This window comes from Mus pahari, chromosome 16 (assembly GCF_900095145.1).
Source record: "Mus pahari chromosome 16, PAHARI_EIJ_v1.1, whole genome shotgun sequence".
Classification (NCBI taxonomy): domain Eukaryota; kingdom Metazoa; phylum Chordata; class Mammalia; order Rodentia; family Muridae; genus Mus; species Mus pahari.
In genome coordinates, this window is record NC_034605.1 from 55,905,802 (window position 1) to 55,922,389 (window position 16,588).

A 16,588-nucleotide genomic window follows, 5' to 3' on the forward strand; every position below is an offset into this window, starting at 1 on the left:
AGATGCAGGGATAGTTCACTATATACAAATCAAAAAAAAAAAAAAAAAAAAAAAAAGACTTCACTCACTTTGGATGCAGGATACAACTGGATGCCTGACACCCAACACACTCATAACCTACTCTTTAGCATTTTCCCAGCATGCCTTGTGAACCCACTTCTCAGCTTTACAGAGCCAAAGCATTCCTTAGAAGTAGATTTCCCTTGAATGTGATGTTGCACATTTCCACTCACAAGGCACGCTCCTGCAGTATACACATGCTTATTCAGAGGTAAAATGCCCTGCAACCCCAGCTTCTCCAAGGCTGGTGACAAATAAATATGGCTGTGGATATGTGTGCCTCAGAGCGACAGGGCACTTAGACACAGCTGACTACCGATGTTTTAAACCAGCCATTGCACAGCCTTTGCCCACTCGTGATATATCAGAGATACCGTGGGGGATGTAGAGACCTCCAAGAAACGGAACAAGGGGTAAGGAAAATTATTTCCACCAAGCTTAGAGACGCTGTGCAGGGATGCTGATGTGGGAATCCAGGCGCTAAACCAAATGTCCAGGACCACACACACGGGGACCTGGTGGAAGGAAGGTTCTAGAATATACACGGCAGTCATCACTGGAAGATGAGATTAGGAATGCCCAGCACAGCAATCAGACTTTTCTTAGCTTAAAACATCCTATGATGACCTGCTATTACAATATTATTTAAAACAAATGATTGCCTGGTAAGATGGACACAAGAGCTCCCCCCACCCTGCGGGAAGACACAAACTCCCATTACAGGCAAACTCAGCAGTCAACATTTAAATATATATATGTATATATAGAGAGAATACATACTACACGGGGGTACGTCACACAGTTCCACGCGTACGTTTTTATTCTGCGTAAAGCACCATGGGCCTTCCATCTGGCCCCCAGGGTTCCGGCAGTAGGCGTGGCCTCCTCCCAGCTCAGGGAATTCCGCACTGGTCAGGCGATGGCTGTGGGGATGCTGCAGAGCCCAGGGCTGACACTGGTGGCCTGACTTGGTGGTACTGGCCATCCCCCTGTAATCGGCGCCGGAGCCGTTATAGCACTGGTGGTCTGAGAGAAATAGAGAGTTAGTGGCCTGAGCACCCAGGGACGCTGGCCAGCCTGTATGCAGAGCCCTCCTGCCCTGAGGGTTTTCCGAAAAGAACAACAGAGCCACCCTGTTTTCTGACAGGAAACCCAAAAGACCTAAGGGTTTTACATGTGACCCAAGGGGTAGCATCAGAGGGACTGAATCAAGTCCCAAGCCCACCAGTGACACAGAAGGTGCAACAGGGACACATATGGGAAGCAAGCCTCCTGCAGATGCTGCAGCCAAGGCCACCTATGGGACCCACCAGGTACCCACACCCAACCACTCAGGCCAGGATGCTGATGTCAACAGAAAACTGTTCTAGAAGCAACGTGGAACTACACAAGCAACTAGGGCAAGTCCCGGGCCTCGTCCTGTACCCACAGAGGCCACATGTGCTGCCCAGGGAGAGTCCGGCTCAACTCCATGTGAGAACACACTTCACCCCACCTCCATACAGGTGTTAGAACCTGGGATGTGACTGTTAAGCTTCACTTGTGCTTACTGCAAACTCTGTCCCAAGACACATCTAAATCTTAACTCAGGCTTTGTCCATCTTCACCAGCTTAAGGAGTTGCCCATTTCTGGAACACCCAGATGAACCGCAGATATCAGATATTCTTAGAGTCTGCAGGAAAGAAGCCTCAGGCCTGGGCCTCCCTGTTCTGGAAACACCCTGCAGTCTTCAGTGCTGTGAGGAAAGGCTGCTGACGGAGCCATGCTAAACCTACCCTGGCCTCTGTCCACCTGCCAGGGCTCACGGAGCTGCCTAAAACCTCCAGCCCACAGGCATGGGGAAGATGGGGGGAGATCCATGAGCCATTCTGCCATGGAGGGAAGATGGAGTGCATGCCTCTGTCCTGTGCAGATTCAAAGAGGCCATGCCCAGATCTCAGGCTCGGAATAATGGAACAGTCCGAGATCAGATGTTCCATGGGTGGGCACCCAGGAAAGTTGATCGGCCCAGATTCCCTTCCTCGGGGATGCATGTTAGGGGCTGGCTGAGCTCTTGAAAGTTGTCCCCTGCTAGGAATCCCTGGGGCTCCGGAGTCTGAAGCCCATTAAACAAGCCAGGAGGCTGGCTCTGCCACTCCAATGGTCCCAACAAGGATTGGAGTATGAACCAAGGCTTTGGAAATCCCAGGTTCAAGGAGACAGACCCAGACAAGGGAAGGGTCCAGCTCAGGTGAGAGCCTGGCGCAGATTAACTACCCAACCACTAGAGGGCTTCCCTGAGACTGCGGTGTCCGCTCTGGCAAGCGACCTGACCCTGCTCAGGGCACAGAGACCTTTAGAAGCTTAGAGGTGTTTGCTCAGCTCTGCCCCCTCAGGAGGACACTCACAGCGACCCAGCCTCTCCGCGGGGATCCCGATGCGCATGCAGTTCGCAGCATCCGGGCTCTCGGGCATGGGCAGCGCTTCACACTTGGGCAGCTGGAGCCGCATGAGGATGAGCGGGTTGGAACGGGCGATGGTGTACTCCTGACGGCACAGGTCGTTCTCCAGCACCTCACATTCATCCCGGCACAGTTCCCGCGGCTTGGGCGCCCGGGAGCGCGCGTCGCACAGAGGGAAGACGAAGTGGCAGAAGGATGGAATGGCAAACTGTGAACACTGGTCTGACAGTTGCGTGGAGGTGCCGATCATGGTGAAGGCAGCTGCAGGAAAAGAAACGTGTGAGCCGTGGACCGCTCAAGCCCCGCCCCAGCCTTCAATCAGTCTCTACTATGTCCCATGCCTCAGTCCTACTCTTACCAGAAGACAAACCCTGAAGCCCCTAATCTTGGTCCTTGATCCTCTCCACCCCCTCAACTTCACCCCTACCAAAGACAGCTTGCACTCCGCCCTCTCCTCTGGGTTTCCAGGCACCTGAGACGCTTCTGTCTGGCCTCCTGATAACCCATCATCAATCATCTCTTTCTCTGCGTCCCAACCCCTGACTTGGATGCCCACCTGAGACAGTCGCAACTCTATGCACCCCTGTACCTCTATGCTTTGCCCAAACCACAACCTTAGCACCATCAATGGCCCTCTCTACAACCCTGACCCCTGCCCCTCTCCAACTCCTGTGGCTACCCTGACTGAGCTCTTGGACATCCCATTTCTCGACCTCATTCCAGCTCTGGAGACCTTGCCTCACCCTCTCCCCCAACACTCGGCTCCAGAGCTTATCTCCTGAGGATCTAGTTGGTGCGTGGGTTCTACAGCAGGGGTTGTACACAGCCTGACCTGCGAGGGCAGGGGAACATAGCAAGGAAGAGGAAGGATCTAGCTGGGGGGGGGGGGTTCTAGGTCCATCAGGCTCCCCCTGAGAGGCCCAAGCAGACAGCCCAGACAGTAAAAAAAAGATGTGTGGAGGACTGGAAAGTCAGAGTGGGGATTAGGTATCCTGTAAGAAGTGGAGAACTGAAGCAGCCAGGTTCCTCTGCCGACAGATCCTGCAGATACTGTGAACACCACGAAAACCCAGAGGCTGGGACCCTGGGGTGTGCACTACCAGATATAACCAGCAGGTGGCGCTGCTGTCAGCCATTTAGTCGCAGGATACAAGCCCAGCCCCTCCAACTGCAACTGTTGAGTCTGGGTTTCAGCCAAGTCTCCTTTACTGTATAAAATTGACAGCTGGCCTTTCAATCCTTTGTGGCCCATTTCTTCATCTAGAAAGTGATTAGTTGAGACTACATGGAGAGATGAACTTTCACACAGTACCTAAAATACAGGTGGGATGTGAGTGGCCCCAGGGACTAGCTATCCCTGGGGCTGGAAATCGTGGGCCCCACCCTTGTATGGGCACCAGAGGTTAAGGACAAGGTGTCCAGGATTTGGTTTAATTAAGGAATGAATGCCCTAGTACAGAGCAGGCAATGAAGGGGATTGCTGCCAGAAAAGTCAGCCTTGATGCCAGTCAAGTAAGGGCTAAGAAAAGGCAAAGCCAGTATTTACTCCAGGGAACTAGTTCTCAATGTCACAGGACTCCAAATGTGTCATTTGAGGGCTGTTTACCCCAAATCAGCTCTAGGCCGGCAAGGTGCTTCCATATCCCCTGCCCTCATCTTTGCCTATACCCTTTGGCTTGGGGACGCTCCCATATTCTAAAACATGTGCACGTGTGTAGTGAGATCTTTGGGGAGAGAACCTAAGTTTCAACACACAATTCACTAATGTTTCACCCGGGCCTCATCCGAGTGGTCTTCAGGTGGTCTCATATCACATTTTCAATGTATCTGTGCATGAATGAGCTTGCGAGTGCTGAACCAGCAAAGCAGGGGCTCCACTGAGGGGCCATGTTGGTTGTGTGACTCAAAGCCTATTGGATTCTGGACTTGCAGGATCAGATTGACTCCGCCTGTGCTAAGTCACAGCACGAAGCATGTTTGTCACTGAACCCAAGGCTTCACTGTTGTACAAGATGACATTAAACCATGCTTCCTGTAAGAGCACCAAACAGTTCACAGAGCCTTCCCACCAGCCTCTGATCCTCACCTAGGTAGTTCACACAGCTCACGCACGCAGGCTCTGCTGTGACCGTGAACTCAGCTGAAGTTAGGAGGTCACATCAGCAGTGGTGCCTTCCTGCCTGGATCTTTATTCCAGCCTACACCCTTGCCAGGGCAGGGCTCTGCCACGCCCACTCTGAACACTGACTGAGTCTCATACAAAGTCTGGCCAATAGCGCCAAAGCATTCAAGCCCCGCCCCCATAACGCTGCCGGTCCCTTTCAGAGTCTGGGAAGGAAGGCAGCCTTCCCGGAGGTAGTGTACAAGACTAACAGATTTCTTCCTAAAGCTCCTTCTAATAAAATCCCCCAGCAAGGAGCCCAAGCTGGGCTGCTGAAAGCCCACGGCCAGCCAGAAAACTCCCTAAGGGACCAAGGAGAGCCATTTCACTCAGACCCAGAACAAGTCTTGGAACCCCTGGCTTTGTTCTCTGGAAGCTAAGGCCTGAGACTTTGTTCACTACAGTATCCTCCCCTCTGCCTGTCATTCAGTCTTCCTTCCCAAGCAAGCTGGTACCAGACTGTACACGTGTAGGCCAGGCACGGCACACAGGTGGCACAAACATCCAGGAAACGTAGAGCAAGCAGAGTGAATGTGACTGTGATATCAGTGCCCCCAACACACCCAGCCTGGCCAGGGTGCTTGCGTGCTTGTGTGTGTGTGTGTGTGTGTGTGTGTGTTTATTCCAAACATCTGCACTTGCTAACTGCAGTTTACGGGTAGCCTGTCCCTTAGAGCTCTTGTGTTTGCCTCCTGGTCTGGTGGTGCTGAGAGATGGGGGTAACTGTGGGGACAGGTCATAGTGGATGGTTGCTAAGTGCTGCCCTTAGAATAGATTGAAGTAGTTTTCACAGGACAGGCTATGTTCTCATAAGATCGAGGAGAAAGAACAGGTTGGCCCCACCCCCTGCACCCCCATGGCACTCTGTTGCATTTGACTGTCCTGCCCAGTGATCTCCCCTTCTCAGATGGTCTCCCACCATGATGGCTCCCACTATGATGTGGTAAAGCCAAAGTGGCCTCAATGGGCTGGGAGTTGTGAGCAAAGAAACATAATTTTTTTTATGAGGTATTTAAATTTGAATATCTCAGGATAAAGGACTAAAACACTGGAGATATTTTACGGCAAAACACATGAGCAAGAACAGTGGTTTCTGAGAAAGGTCTCTTATTTCCTACTACCAGGGATATTAGAGAGCCTGACAGTCTGTGCCAGGAACACCAGAGTGGTGGCCGGCCATCCGCACACAATGTGTTTGCTATACCCCGAGGGGCTGTGCACCTACCTGTGATTCGGTTTTCAATCTCCCCCTGCATCTGCAGGGAGTCCACATAAATAGTCCGGTTCCCAATGAAGCGTGCACAAGCGATCCCTCGGTAAGGCTGGCAGAAGCCATCTTCCTGATCACCATCCCTGGAAAGACAAACAAACCTCCGTGAGTGACTGCTGAGGACAAATGGTCCATGACGTGGTTTTAATCCAGAATTTTACAAACCATCAAAGTTTTTACTTTATTCTGCTTTGTTTGTTTAGTTCTGTGACAGAGCCATTCTATTTAGTCAGGGTAATTCTGAACTCATTCTGTGGTCTAGTCTGGCTGTGAACTCTTAAGGGCCCGTCTTGCTTCAGCCTCCCAAGTGCTGGGATTGTATCACCATACTTGGCAAGCCAGCATTTCTTTTTTACTTGGTCCAAAAATTCCATCAGCGTAAAAGCCATCACATAGTGGCTTTCTTCTTATTGTCCAATTTTGAAGGCAACCAGATGGATAGATAAACAGAGTGTCGGTTCCACACGAAAGGACACAAGTCAGGGAAAGGATGTGGGTTCCTGCCGGCAGGGCACCGAGCCCATCTGAAAAGCTCTGCACTGTGCATGTGGCTCCAACTTGGCAATGCTCCAGAAAAGGCAAAGTTCAAAGGCAGTAATAGGATCCTAGACTGCTGGGTGCTGAGGGGGAGGAGGATGGATCTGAGTTCCTCAGAGGAGTCTGAGGGCTGGGGACTTCTAGAAATGATGACAGCATACTGGATACATCAGCATAAACCCATAGGAAGGGAAACTCAAAATGAACCCTAATACACATTGCCCAATTCAGCTCATTATGGGCTGTCAGTACAGGCTCTATCAGTGGCCAGGGAGTAAGAGGAGAGCAAGAGGAGAGTTAGAACACAAACTTCTGGTCAGGCTGAGGGCAAGCCTAACACAGATGTTTAACAACTTATTGGTCACTTTTGAATTTTAACCACTTTTTAGAAACCTGGACCCTGCAACAAAGTGCCAAGCATGAACAGACTTCTATTTTTCTTTTGAGACAGGATCTCACTGTGTAGCTCTAGCTGTGACTCTCTATGAGCATCAGGCTGGCCTCAGATTCACAGGGATAGGCCTGTCTCTGCCTACCAGCTGCTAGGATCAAGGCACCACCACTCTAGCCTTGGGAAGACTTCTTACAGATGAGGTGATGTGGGCATGAGGTGTTCATCCACGTGTCCCTAGCATGAGGATGGTACACATCTAACATGCTTCTCACTCTTGAGCTATATCAGAGACTGGCTTTCCCCTCACGGTGCCCTTATTTGTAAACAAAGATTTTTAAATAATTTTAAAGTATTAATTAATTTTAATAATGCATGAGGTGTGTTCCAGCACTGAAATGCTGGGGGCAGTCTTTGAGAATAACAAAGGCAGCACATTTGGGTGCCCTCTGCCTTCTCCATGGCAACTGAGAGACTGGCACCACAGTGGACACTCCGAAGGACGGCCTGGAGTCTGCTGTGTAGGTAACATGGATGATGTCACACACTTATATAAGGGGCTCAAGAAGGCTCACGACCATAGTCCGTTCTTCTTCCTCCATGGCCTGACCTTTCTAGAACTCACTGCTGTGATAAAAATATCAGATAGCAGCAGCTCAAGGAGAGAAGGGTTCTGGCTCATGGTTAGAGGGTCCAGTCCATTATACAGTGAGGAAGTGATGGCACAGGAATAGGAGGCAACTGGATACATTGTATCTACAGTCAGCCTACAGTGATGGATGTAGATACATTGTATCTACAGTCAGTCTACAGGGATGAATGTAGATGCATTGTATCTACAGCCAGACAAGAAAGATGAATGTAGATACATTGTATCTACAGTCAGACAAGAGCAGGCTTGCTTCCATCTTCCAAGGAATGGATGCTGTTGCCCACATTCAAGGCAAATCTTCCAGCCTCAATTAACCTGTCTAGAAATCCCCCCTCCCCTGGATATACCTCTACAAATTTCCACGGTGATTCAGACCCATTCCTTAACAAAGAAAGAAAGAAAGAAAGAAAGAAAGAAAGAAAGAAAGAAAGAAAGAAAGAAAGAAAGAAAGAAAGAAAGAAAGAAAGAAAGAAAGAAACATGTCCTCACTGCCCACAAGATCCTCAGAGGTTTGTGGAGCCCTGCCCTACCAGGTACAAACCAGAGCCTGGCCACACTGGAAGCTGGAAAGGGAAACAGCAACCAGAAGAAACTACAGCCAAGGGAAGGAGACAGATGGCTTAGCGATACTCGATAAAGTAATGTAACCAGTAGGAATCAGAGGTCCCAGAGAAACTGAGGCAGGGCCCTACAAATAGGCAGTAAGCCCACAGCCTCTCCTGTCAAGAAGGGCCTCCAGAGGGGACATCTTAAGAAGGAAAACGTCAAGGAACGATCCAGATTAGAAACCAACTGCACCTGTTAGTGTTTGGGAAGCGGGAGGGGATCTGTTAAGTGGACCATTAAAGGAATTGGAATATGATTAAATACTCAGATATTATAGCTATTGTCACATAACACCCCTCATTTAGGCAGAACAGACTTAAGTATTAAGACACAATTTTTATTCACTACAGGATTTAAAGAGAATTACCTTTCTTTCTGTGTATGTGTGTTTAGTCCTGTATGTGAATGTGGGCATAGCTTCATCCTCTGCCTTGTTTGGGATTGGAGGAGAGGGGTGTGGTCTCTGCTGTTCACTACTGTGTACTCCAGACTAACTGACCTATCGGCTTTGGAGATTCTCCTAGCCCCACCTTCCATCCCCATAAGAGCAACAGGTTACAGAAACGCATACCAACATGTCTGGTTTTCACATGGAGATTGGGGATTTGAACCCAGGCTCTCATGCTTACCCAGCAAGCACTCTTACCCTTACAGTCATCCCCTGAGGCCCCAAGAGTTACACTTCCTATTGTAGCAAGGTGGCTTTGAGTTAAAATTTTAGACCAGAGTCTCTCCTTCAAGCTCCATCTGAGGTTGAGCCAAACCTCTAAGGGACTGGTGGTCTAAGCTTTAACGCCAAATGTTATTATTTTTTTTTTCTTTTTTGCTGAGAATGTCCTTTGTAATAAGACAGCCTGGCTTCTCCTCAAGTCACCTTTAGTCACTGGCTTGTCAGTGACAATTTAAATAGTTTTTATCCTGTTATTTTCCTGTAATTAGGATAAAGCCTGAGCAGGAGTAAGGAATGATCTCCATAATAGCAGTGGAAAAGCTGTAGGAGCGGCCCAGGGCATCCTGCTTGGGCACATGGGGGAGTGGGGGTGTACCTGACTGTGAGCCAGACACAGAGAAACAGACACTCATTATGGGACAGAGGTCCTGGGTCTGCAGACTGGCAGGTAAGGTGGACTTGGTAATGGAGATTTTGGGGCCATAAGCATGTAGCTGGATAACAGGATGGCAGTTGTGGACATGCCTGGTGGCCAAGAAAGTCAGAAAATAAGAGGGTTTAAGACATGGTGCCAAGGATGGTGACTTTCGAAATACCAAGAATTAGCTTAATTTTTAACTGCCCAAGAGCACAGGACACTTTCTTAAAGCAGTATGTTACACACCCGTGTACCCAAAGGTGGGCGGAGGACAACAGAGGGAGGAAGGGGCTCTAACGCAGAGGCTCTAGGCATCACCACATCCTGTCTGTTTCTAGTATGGAATATGTGGCCCAATTATAGGGAACATGAGCCCCCGCTAAGTTAAAACAGCAGAAAGGAACCCAGTCAGGCTTGCCTGGCTCCCTGAGCATCACCCCAACCTGAGAGAACCTGTAAGGAAGGGCGGCATCACCCTTTCTTCTCTACATACACCCTCCTCACCATCATGGAAGCCTCGGGCCAATGTGCTCAGAAGGCAGAAAACAGGGATGCAGTATAAGACAGACAGTCACATTTCTGTGTGAGGACCAATAACAGCCTCCTCCTCGAAGTCTCATGACACAGGATGAACTCAGTCTCCTTTGTCAGTCACCGACCCTCTTGGCATCCACCTACAGGACAGACCAATTGACCAAGGGCAGCCAGAGAGGCTATGTTTCTGCCAAAGGAAACACAGCCATGAAGGAGCCACTGAGCGGGACAGACTGGTCACTCCCAAAGCACATGGAGAACTAAGGGATTATTTACTGCATTAAGCTCACCATTTTGCCTTACTTCCAGAGAAATCGCTATGCAGGTGAGTCTGAGACAGTCCAAATCCATAGGAAAAACAAAGTCATAGCTACAGAAAGGCCATGGCCTGTGACCTCAGTCCACTGGGACGTTATCTATGGCGGCCACCAGAGACTGAAGGCAAACAGCCCGAGGGGATGAGGAGCAGAGCTGAGGGATTTCAGTCAGGCATGAGATAAGCCAAGCCCAAGCAACCAGTTCACGATACAGTGAGTTAAGAACAATGTACTGTATAATTAACAAGTGCGAGCAGAGAGCTCTTACCTGTTCTCACTGCAAAAAAATGATAATGATGTGAGATGATGCATTTGTTAATGGGCCTGATTAGGTCATTCTACAACATATAAGTATATCAAGACATCATGTTGTACTCTATAAACAGATGCAAGTTTCTGGTGCTGGGGCATGACCTCAGGGTGTTTTGCATGCTAACACTTCTGTCGAGCTATGCTCTCAGACAATACACACAAATTTCAGTGTTTTTATTTACTTATTTATTACTTTGTGTAATGTATCCTGAAGTGAACCTAAGGTCTGGAGAATGCTAGGCAAAGACTCTATCTTTTATTCTCCAGCACAGAGTCTCACGAAGTTGCCCAGGCTAGCCCTAAACTCATTCTGTAACCCAGGCTAGCCTTGAACTTTCAATCCTCCTGCCTCAGCTTCCCACATAACAGGGATTACAAACCCCCCACTAAGAGGCCTGGTTGCACCAGTTTTCATTTGGCAAATTAAAAATGGATTGACGACCTTGAGAGGCATCTGCCAGCACAGAGTCAGGTTAATCCAGCACCAAGTTAAAAGAGTAACTTGCACTAACATTCTAATTCTGTGATGTCATCCCACAACAGAAAATCTCTAGGAGAATGTTAACATGTGAAAGCTACCGTTAGCTTTATATCTGAGAGTGGGACCATAAAGACACAGGTCTCTGTTATTAGCTGTAAATACAGCATACCCTGTAAACACTCTGTATCCACGCTGTAGAGTTTTGGGATAAGTGTGAGGCTATCTGCAACAAGATGGGTTGATGGATGGATGGGTGGGGCATGGGAGGAAGACACAGTGAAGCCAGCAGAGAGAATGGCAAGGCCTTGGTTGTGGCTGGGTGCTCGCTCAAAAACGCCCCCTAACATTGCATGCTTGAAATACTTCGTAATAAAATGTTGGGGGGCGGGGAATACTTTAGAATACAAAAGGCGTGGCTCTTGAGAGGAAAATTCAGCTGAGCCCTCACTCCTCACCCATTCACCTGTGAAGGCATTTATTAGTCCAATCTAAACATCGTCTGTTCAAGGAAACTGTTTTTAAACACGATACAACACAAAAAGCCCAAGAATTCTCCACAGAACAGGAATTTTTTGTATTTCCATCTAGGTGTTGGCTACATAGCTCGGGGAATAAAGGAACTTGCCTCCAAGCAAGTTCCGAGTTCTAATCCCCAGGACCCACATGATGGAAGAAGAGAACTAACTCGTCCAAGTTGTCTTTTGATCTCAACAGCAGTGCTCCCACTCATACACTAAATAAAGGTAATAAAAATTAACTTAAGGGCCGGAGAGATGGCTCAGTGGTTAAGAACACTGACTGCTCTCCTAGAGGTCCTGAGTTCAATTCCCAAAAACCACATGGTGGCTCACAACCATCTGCAATGGGATCTGATGCCCTCTGAAGACAGCGACAGTGTTTTCGCATACAATTAATTAATTAATTAATTAATAGATTTTTTTTTTAAAAAAATTAACTTCCATTTGACCAAAAAAACAAGATTCAAGACTTACTGAAAAACCATAAAAGAAAACTGAAAACAAAGATTGGACTGAAGATAGAGGCAGGCGAGAAAGAAAAAGGGCTCCAGGAACTGGGCACCCAGGCAGCCTGGGGTGATGGGAAATCGGGGCACGCACAAAGGGCATCATCATTGCTCTGTCATCGTGGTGAAACGAACAAGGAGAAGGTAAGGATGTTTGGAAGGTAAGGATGATGTGTTTGCTTAAGCTCGTGAATGGCCATTCAGCAACACCGAGTGTAGCAGCCCCTCCTTACCCACTGGGAATATGTCCCGGGACCCTAAAGAGAGAGGAAACTGGAGATCGCACTATGCACACTGGGGCTTTTTACCTTTACACATGCCTGTGGTGATGTTCAATTTAAAAATTAGGCACAATTAGCAACAAAAATATTCTACAGTGACAGTTGTGTGAATGGGGTCTTACAGCTTCTCTCTGCCACATTCCACTTGCCTTGACAGTGCTCTTGTGCTCCAGGACCAACATTAACCACAAATGGGTTACCTGAGCACGGTACTGTGACATTGTAGAGTCCACCCAATATCCAGATGGCTGCTGAGTGACCACCAGGCAGACAGCATACATCGTGTGGATATGTCTGACAAAGGGATGATTTCAACCCCACCTAAGTGTCAGTTAGGTGCTTTGAGAATTTATCATGCTACTCAGAATGAGGTACATCTTCAAATTATAAACTGTGTATAGATTTTTTCCATTTGATATTTTCAGGCTGAGGTTGGCCAAGGGTAATCTTGCAAAGAGGAGCCGTGGCTAAGGGGGCTACTATGTACAAAGGGGAATGTTGTTTTGTTCTGGATATTGCTACCCTGGGGTCTCGGGGGACATGTCAGAGTGCACCACTGAAGCACTGTGGGTAATCACAGTAGAGATCCTTCGCATTCAAGGGAGTCACAAGCTCTGTGTCCAAGTTCAGAAAGGGAGGGGGGAGGGAGGGAGGGAGGGAGATGAGAGAGAGAGAGAGAGAGAGAGAGAGAGAGAGAGAGAGAGAGAGAGAGAGAGAGAGAGAGAGAGAGATATCCAGGTACAGGTCAGCTGCAATGACACAGACGATACCTAAGAAGGGTTTGCTAGCGCACTGGGCATAATATTCCTAGTAAAGTAAAAGTAAATGGATCCCTTCCCTAAGTATATTCCCATGCTAGCTGCCTCTTCAAGAAACCTAGTCTGGCCAGGCAGTGGTGATGCATGCCTTTAATCCCAGCACTCGGGAGGCAGGGGCAGGTGGATTTCTGAGTTCAAGGCCAGTCTGGTCTACAAAGTGCGTTCCAGGACATCCAGGGCTATACAGAGAAACCCTGTCTTGAGAAACCAAAAAGAAGAAGGAGGAGGAGGAGGAGGAGGAGGAGGAGGAGATGATGATGATAGGGCGCAGTGCCCACACGTGGGTGTGGCATTGGGCCCCAGTACAACAGTACAAGAAACCGCTATTTCACCAGGGTNAGGGAGGCTGGGAGGGAGGGAAGGAAGGAAGGAAGGAAGGAAGGAAGGAAGGAAGGAAGGAAGGAAGGAAGGAAGGAAGGAGAAAACTAGTCTGGCTGACAATATGACTGAGAAAGAAAGAGACTCAGAGCGCGCACGGCACTGTAATGTCCCCAGCTAGTTCCACAAATGTGCTACTTTAGACAGGGTTTAAAATGAAGAGAAAAATCAACAGTGTGAGACAGTTTCTCTAAATAGCAGCTTACCACTTTGCCTAAGTATATGAAGAGATCAGTTTTCCAGCTCTATAAATGTACATATTTGATATTGCCTAGGTAAATATCTGTGTACATTATAATAGCCATTAAATGATGGGTAAAGAAATTCTAATAGGAAATACTCATGTATATATGGGATATGGTTGCAGTGTTGGGGGCTGAACCCAGAGCCTCATGCATGTTCTGAAGGGTTTCAACACTTTGCATATCTCCAGGAACAAGATTATGTAATATAATAGTCTATAACAGCACATAATAGCACTTTGTATGATATGAAAGTACATGAGAAAAGAATAAAGAACTATTTCAAATTTTTAATTGACTTGTGCCTCTCAAACCACCAGTCCCTACCCCCACTCCTACCCCTCCCCCAACCGCCCACATCCTCACCCACACCCACCCATACCCCTGAAGCCATCTCTCGGTGCAGCTTCTCTGCTGAGCATTCCACACATCTGCTGCAGAGTCAGCTGCTGCTGTCCGCTCAGCTGCCCCACCCTGACTCCCACTGGAACGCTCAGGTTCATCATTTAGTGGGTCCCAAGGCCAGGCGGAGATGGGAGCCGGGAAACAAGTTCTGTCTTGTTGAGAGATCTGAAAGGGCCTTGTAGGAAAGGGTGATTCCTCACTCACAGAGTCAGACAACGGGAAGGAGTAACAGAAAGAGAGCTTGGAGAGCTGCAGAGCAGAGACCACCCTTCACGGCTCGCCTGCTGAGGAGTGATGTTTTACATGGAAACAAAAGCCCAAACCCAAGGCTAGAATCCACCAGCGATCCTCCCTAATCTGAACTTGAGAACCTGATGCTCCGTGGTCACATCTATAAAGCACAGGGGGACAGAGCCCAGTGGCAGAGACTGTGCAAGACCCTGGGTTCAATCTTTAATACCAGAAGAAAAATATGAACTGCAGATTGGTGGTGCTGGCTTGCAGAACGAGAATGACTTCCCCGTCCACAAATACTCCTGTGAGAATCCAGCGAACGTGCTTAGATAGCCCATTTCGTTGCCCTGTGCAATTATGGTGGCTGAAAGCAATTAACATCTGTTTTTATGATACTGTAAGTTTCCCAACTCCAATTAAATGCCTGTTCAGCTGGGCTCCCAGCCAGCTTCCAGCAAACTCAGTATAGACATGGCCATTTTAGGGCTCAAAACCTGTACTCTGACACAAGAGAAACCTCAGGATGCCAGCCAAGTGATGGAGATGCGAACTTACTGAAAATTGTGGTTCGGGCTGTGTGTCGGACCTAAAGACACAAAACAAAAAGACAAGTTATTAATATGGCCAGTGGTAAACACAGGCAATCAAGGAGCTCCTCTGCAGCCAGCTGTGCCTGAGCTTCGGACTCTCCTCCCACTCATGAGACCATACTCGTGACACCAGACACCCCAGAAAGAGAACTCTCTGTGTAGGGGCCTGTGTGGGCGCTTTTCTGTCCCTGCTCGCTCCTCATCTAAACTGTATCCACAAAACCTGTTTTGCTCATTAGAGCTGGCTTTAACGTGAGCCCAGATGACAGGCTTAAGGTGCACGCTACCTGGGACCTTCCCCTACTGAGTCAAAGGAGGATAATTTACTTCTGCCATCTAATTCTGCTGTCCTATGTGACAAGCACAGAAACTCAGTACTGTTCCTGCCCAGTGGAGTCAGCTTTGCTCATGGAGGATTGGTGTGCACTTGGGACAGAGGCACAGAAAAGTCATGGTGAGTGACTCCTGGCCAGTGGCGGGAGCAACAGACGGGTCCTAGGCTTTGGCCCCTGCCATCTGTGGCATCGCCATGCTCTGCAGGGGTCTAGCTTCCTGCAGTATAGTCTTGCTGGGAACATCCCATCTCACCTTGTACAGCTAGGATGCTTTTCAGTGGCCAGGGTCTACGGGCTGCTCCATCTGCATTTTCCTGTTAGCAGTACATAGGCTAAAGAGCTAGCTTTCTCAAGTTCCTCCAGAAAGGTCCTGGGGCAGTGTTTTTGTTTGTTTGTTTGTTTGTTTTTCTGACCTGTGCATGCTCAGCTACAAATAATAAACACGTCCATCACTCTGCACTGTGAATGCTGTCTGCTAGCCCAGGGCCTCTGCTGTCCACACTCACCCAGCCGCACATACAGAACCCCGGTGGCAGTGATGGTCTTCAGCCCATTGGTAGCCACACACTGGTAGTAGCCCGTGTCTGTCGTGTCCAGGTCTTGGATCCGCAGCCGGGAGCCGTATTCTGTCTTCCGGATGATGACCCTCCGTGGCTCTTGCACAACCGGGGCGTCATTCTTCAGCCACCGCACGTTGGGAGGTGGGTTTCCTGCCACCTTGCAGTGCAGGATTGCCGTCTGGCCCTGGACAATGGTGATATTGTTGACTGGCTCCAGAAAATTCAGAAAGTAGCCTGCAGCAGATGGAGGGAGGGGCACAGAGAGCAAACATGGTGAGCTCAGGAGGAAGGGCCTGGGCTCCTGCATGACCATCCTGAGCGAAGGTGTCCGTTTCTGTTTACATACAGCACGTTCTGGAACACTGAGTTCGTACTTAAGCCCCGGCTTCTGGAGGAACACAGCCAGGTTTGAAAGTCACTGGTCACAGGACTGTTAGCACTGGGCAGTCTTGGACACGATTTTGGCTTCTGTGTTCTGTCTGAGTCTGTTTTTTCTGACAGCTCTCACTGTGTAGCCTGAGCTAGGCTGGAACTCATTACATTGCTCATAGCTCAGGCTGGCCTCTAACTCATAGCAATCCTTCTGCCTCAGCCTCCCAGGTGGTAGGGTACAGGTTTGAGTCACCCGGCAGGTGATTCTGTTTTAAAAGACCTGACTGAATGAATACATGTGTTTGAGCCAGTCAAACTGGTGTCCTGACCACAGCCTGAGGAAGGCTCTTTGATACCCACCTTTGCTCTAGAGAACACACTGAAGCCCTTCCCTACTGTCTTGTACTGGATAGCTTTGTGTCAACTTGACACAGCTGGAGTTATCACAGAGAAAGGAGCCTCAGTTGAGGAAATGCCTCCATGAGATCCAGCTGTAAG

General features: G+C 48.8%; 1 protein-coding gene across 1 annotated transcript in view; it reads right to left on the bottom strand.

Annotated features, from left to right (window-relative positions):
* Ror2 (receptor tyrosine kinase like orphan receptor 2) overlaps positions 1-16,588 on the bottom strand; it is a 36,296-nt gene that overhangs the window by 7,229 nt on the left and 12,479 nt on the right. Inside the window, exons 2-6 of the mRNA XM_029547371.1 lie at positions 15,665-15,952; positions 14,789-14,819; positions 5,889-6,016; positions 2,449-2,763; positions 841-1,086 (exon numbers count right to left, since the gene is read on the bottom strand). Of these exons, the coding sequence (XP_029403231.1) occupies positions 841-1,086; positions 2,449-2,763; positions 5,889-6,016; positions 14,789-14,819; positions 15,665-15,952 (1,008 nt within the window). The remainder of the gene's footprint in view (positions 1-840; positions 1,087-2,448; positions 2,764-5,888; positions 6,017-14,788; positions 14,820-15,664; positions 15,953-16,588) is intronic.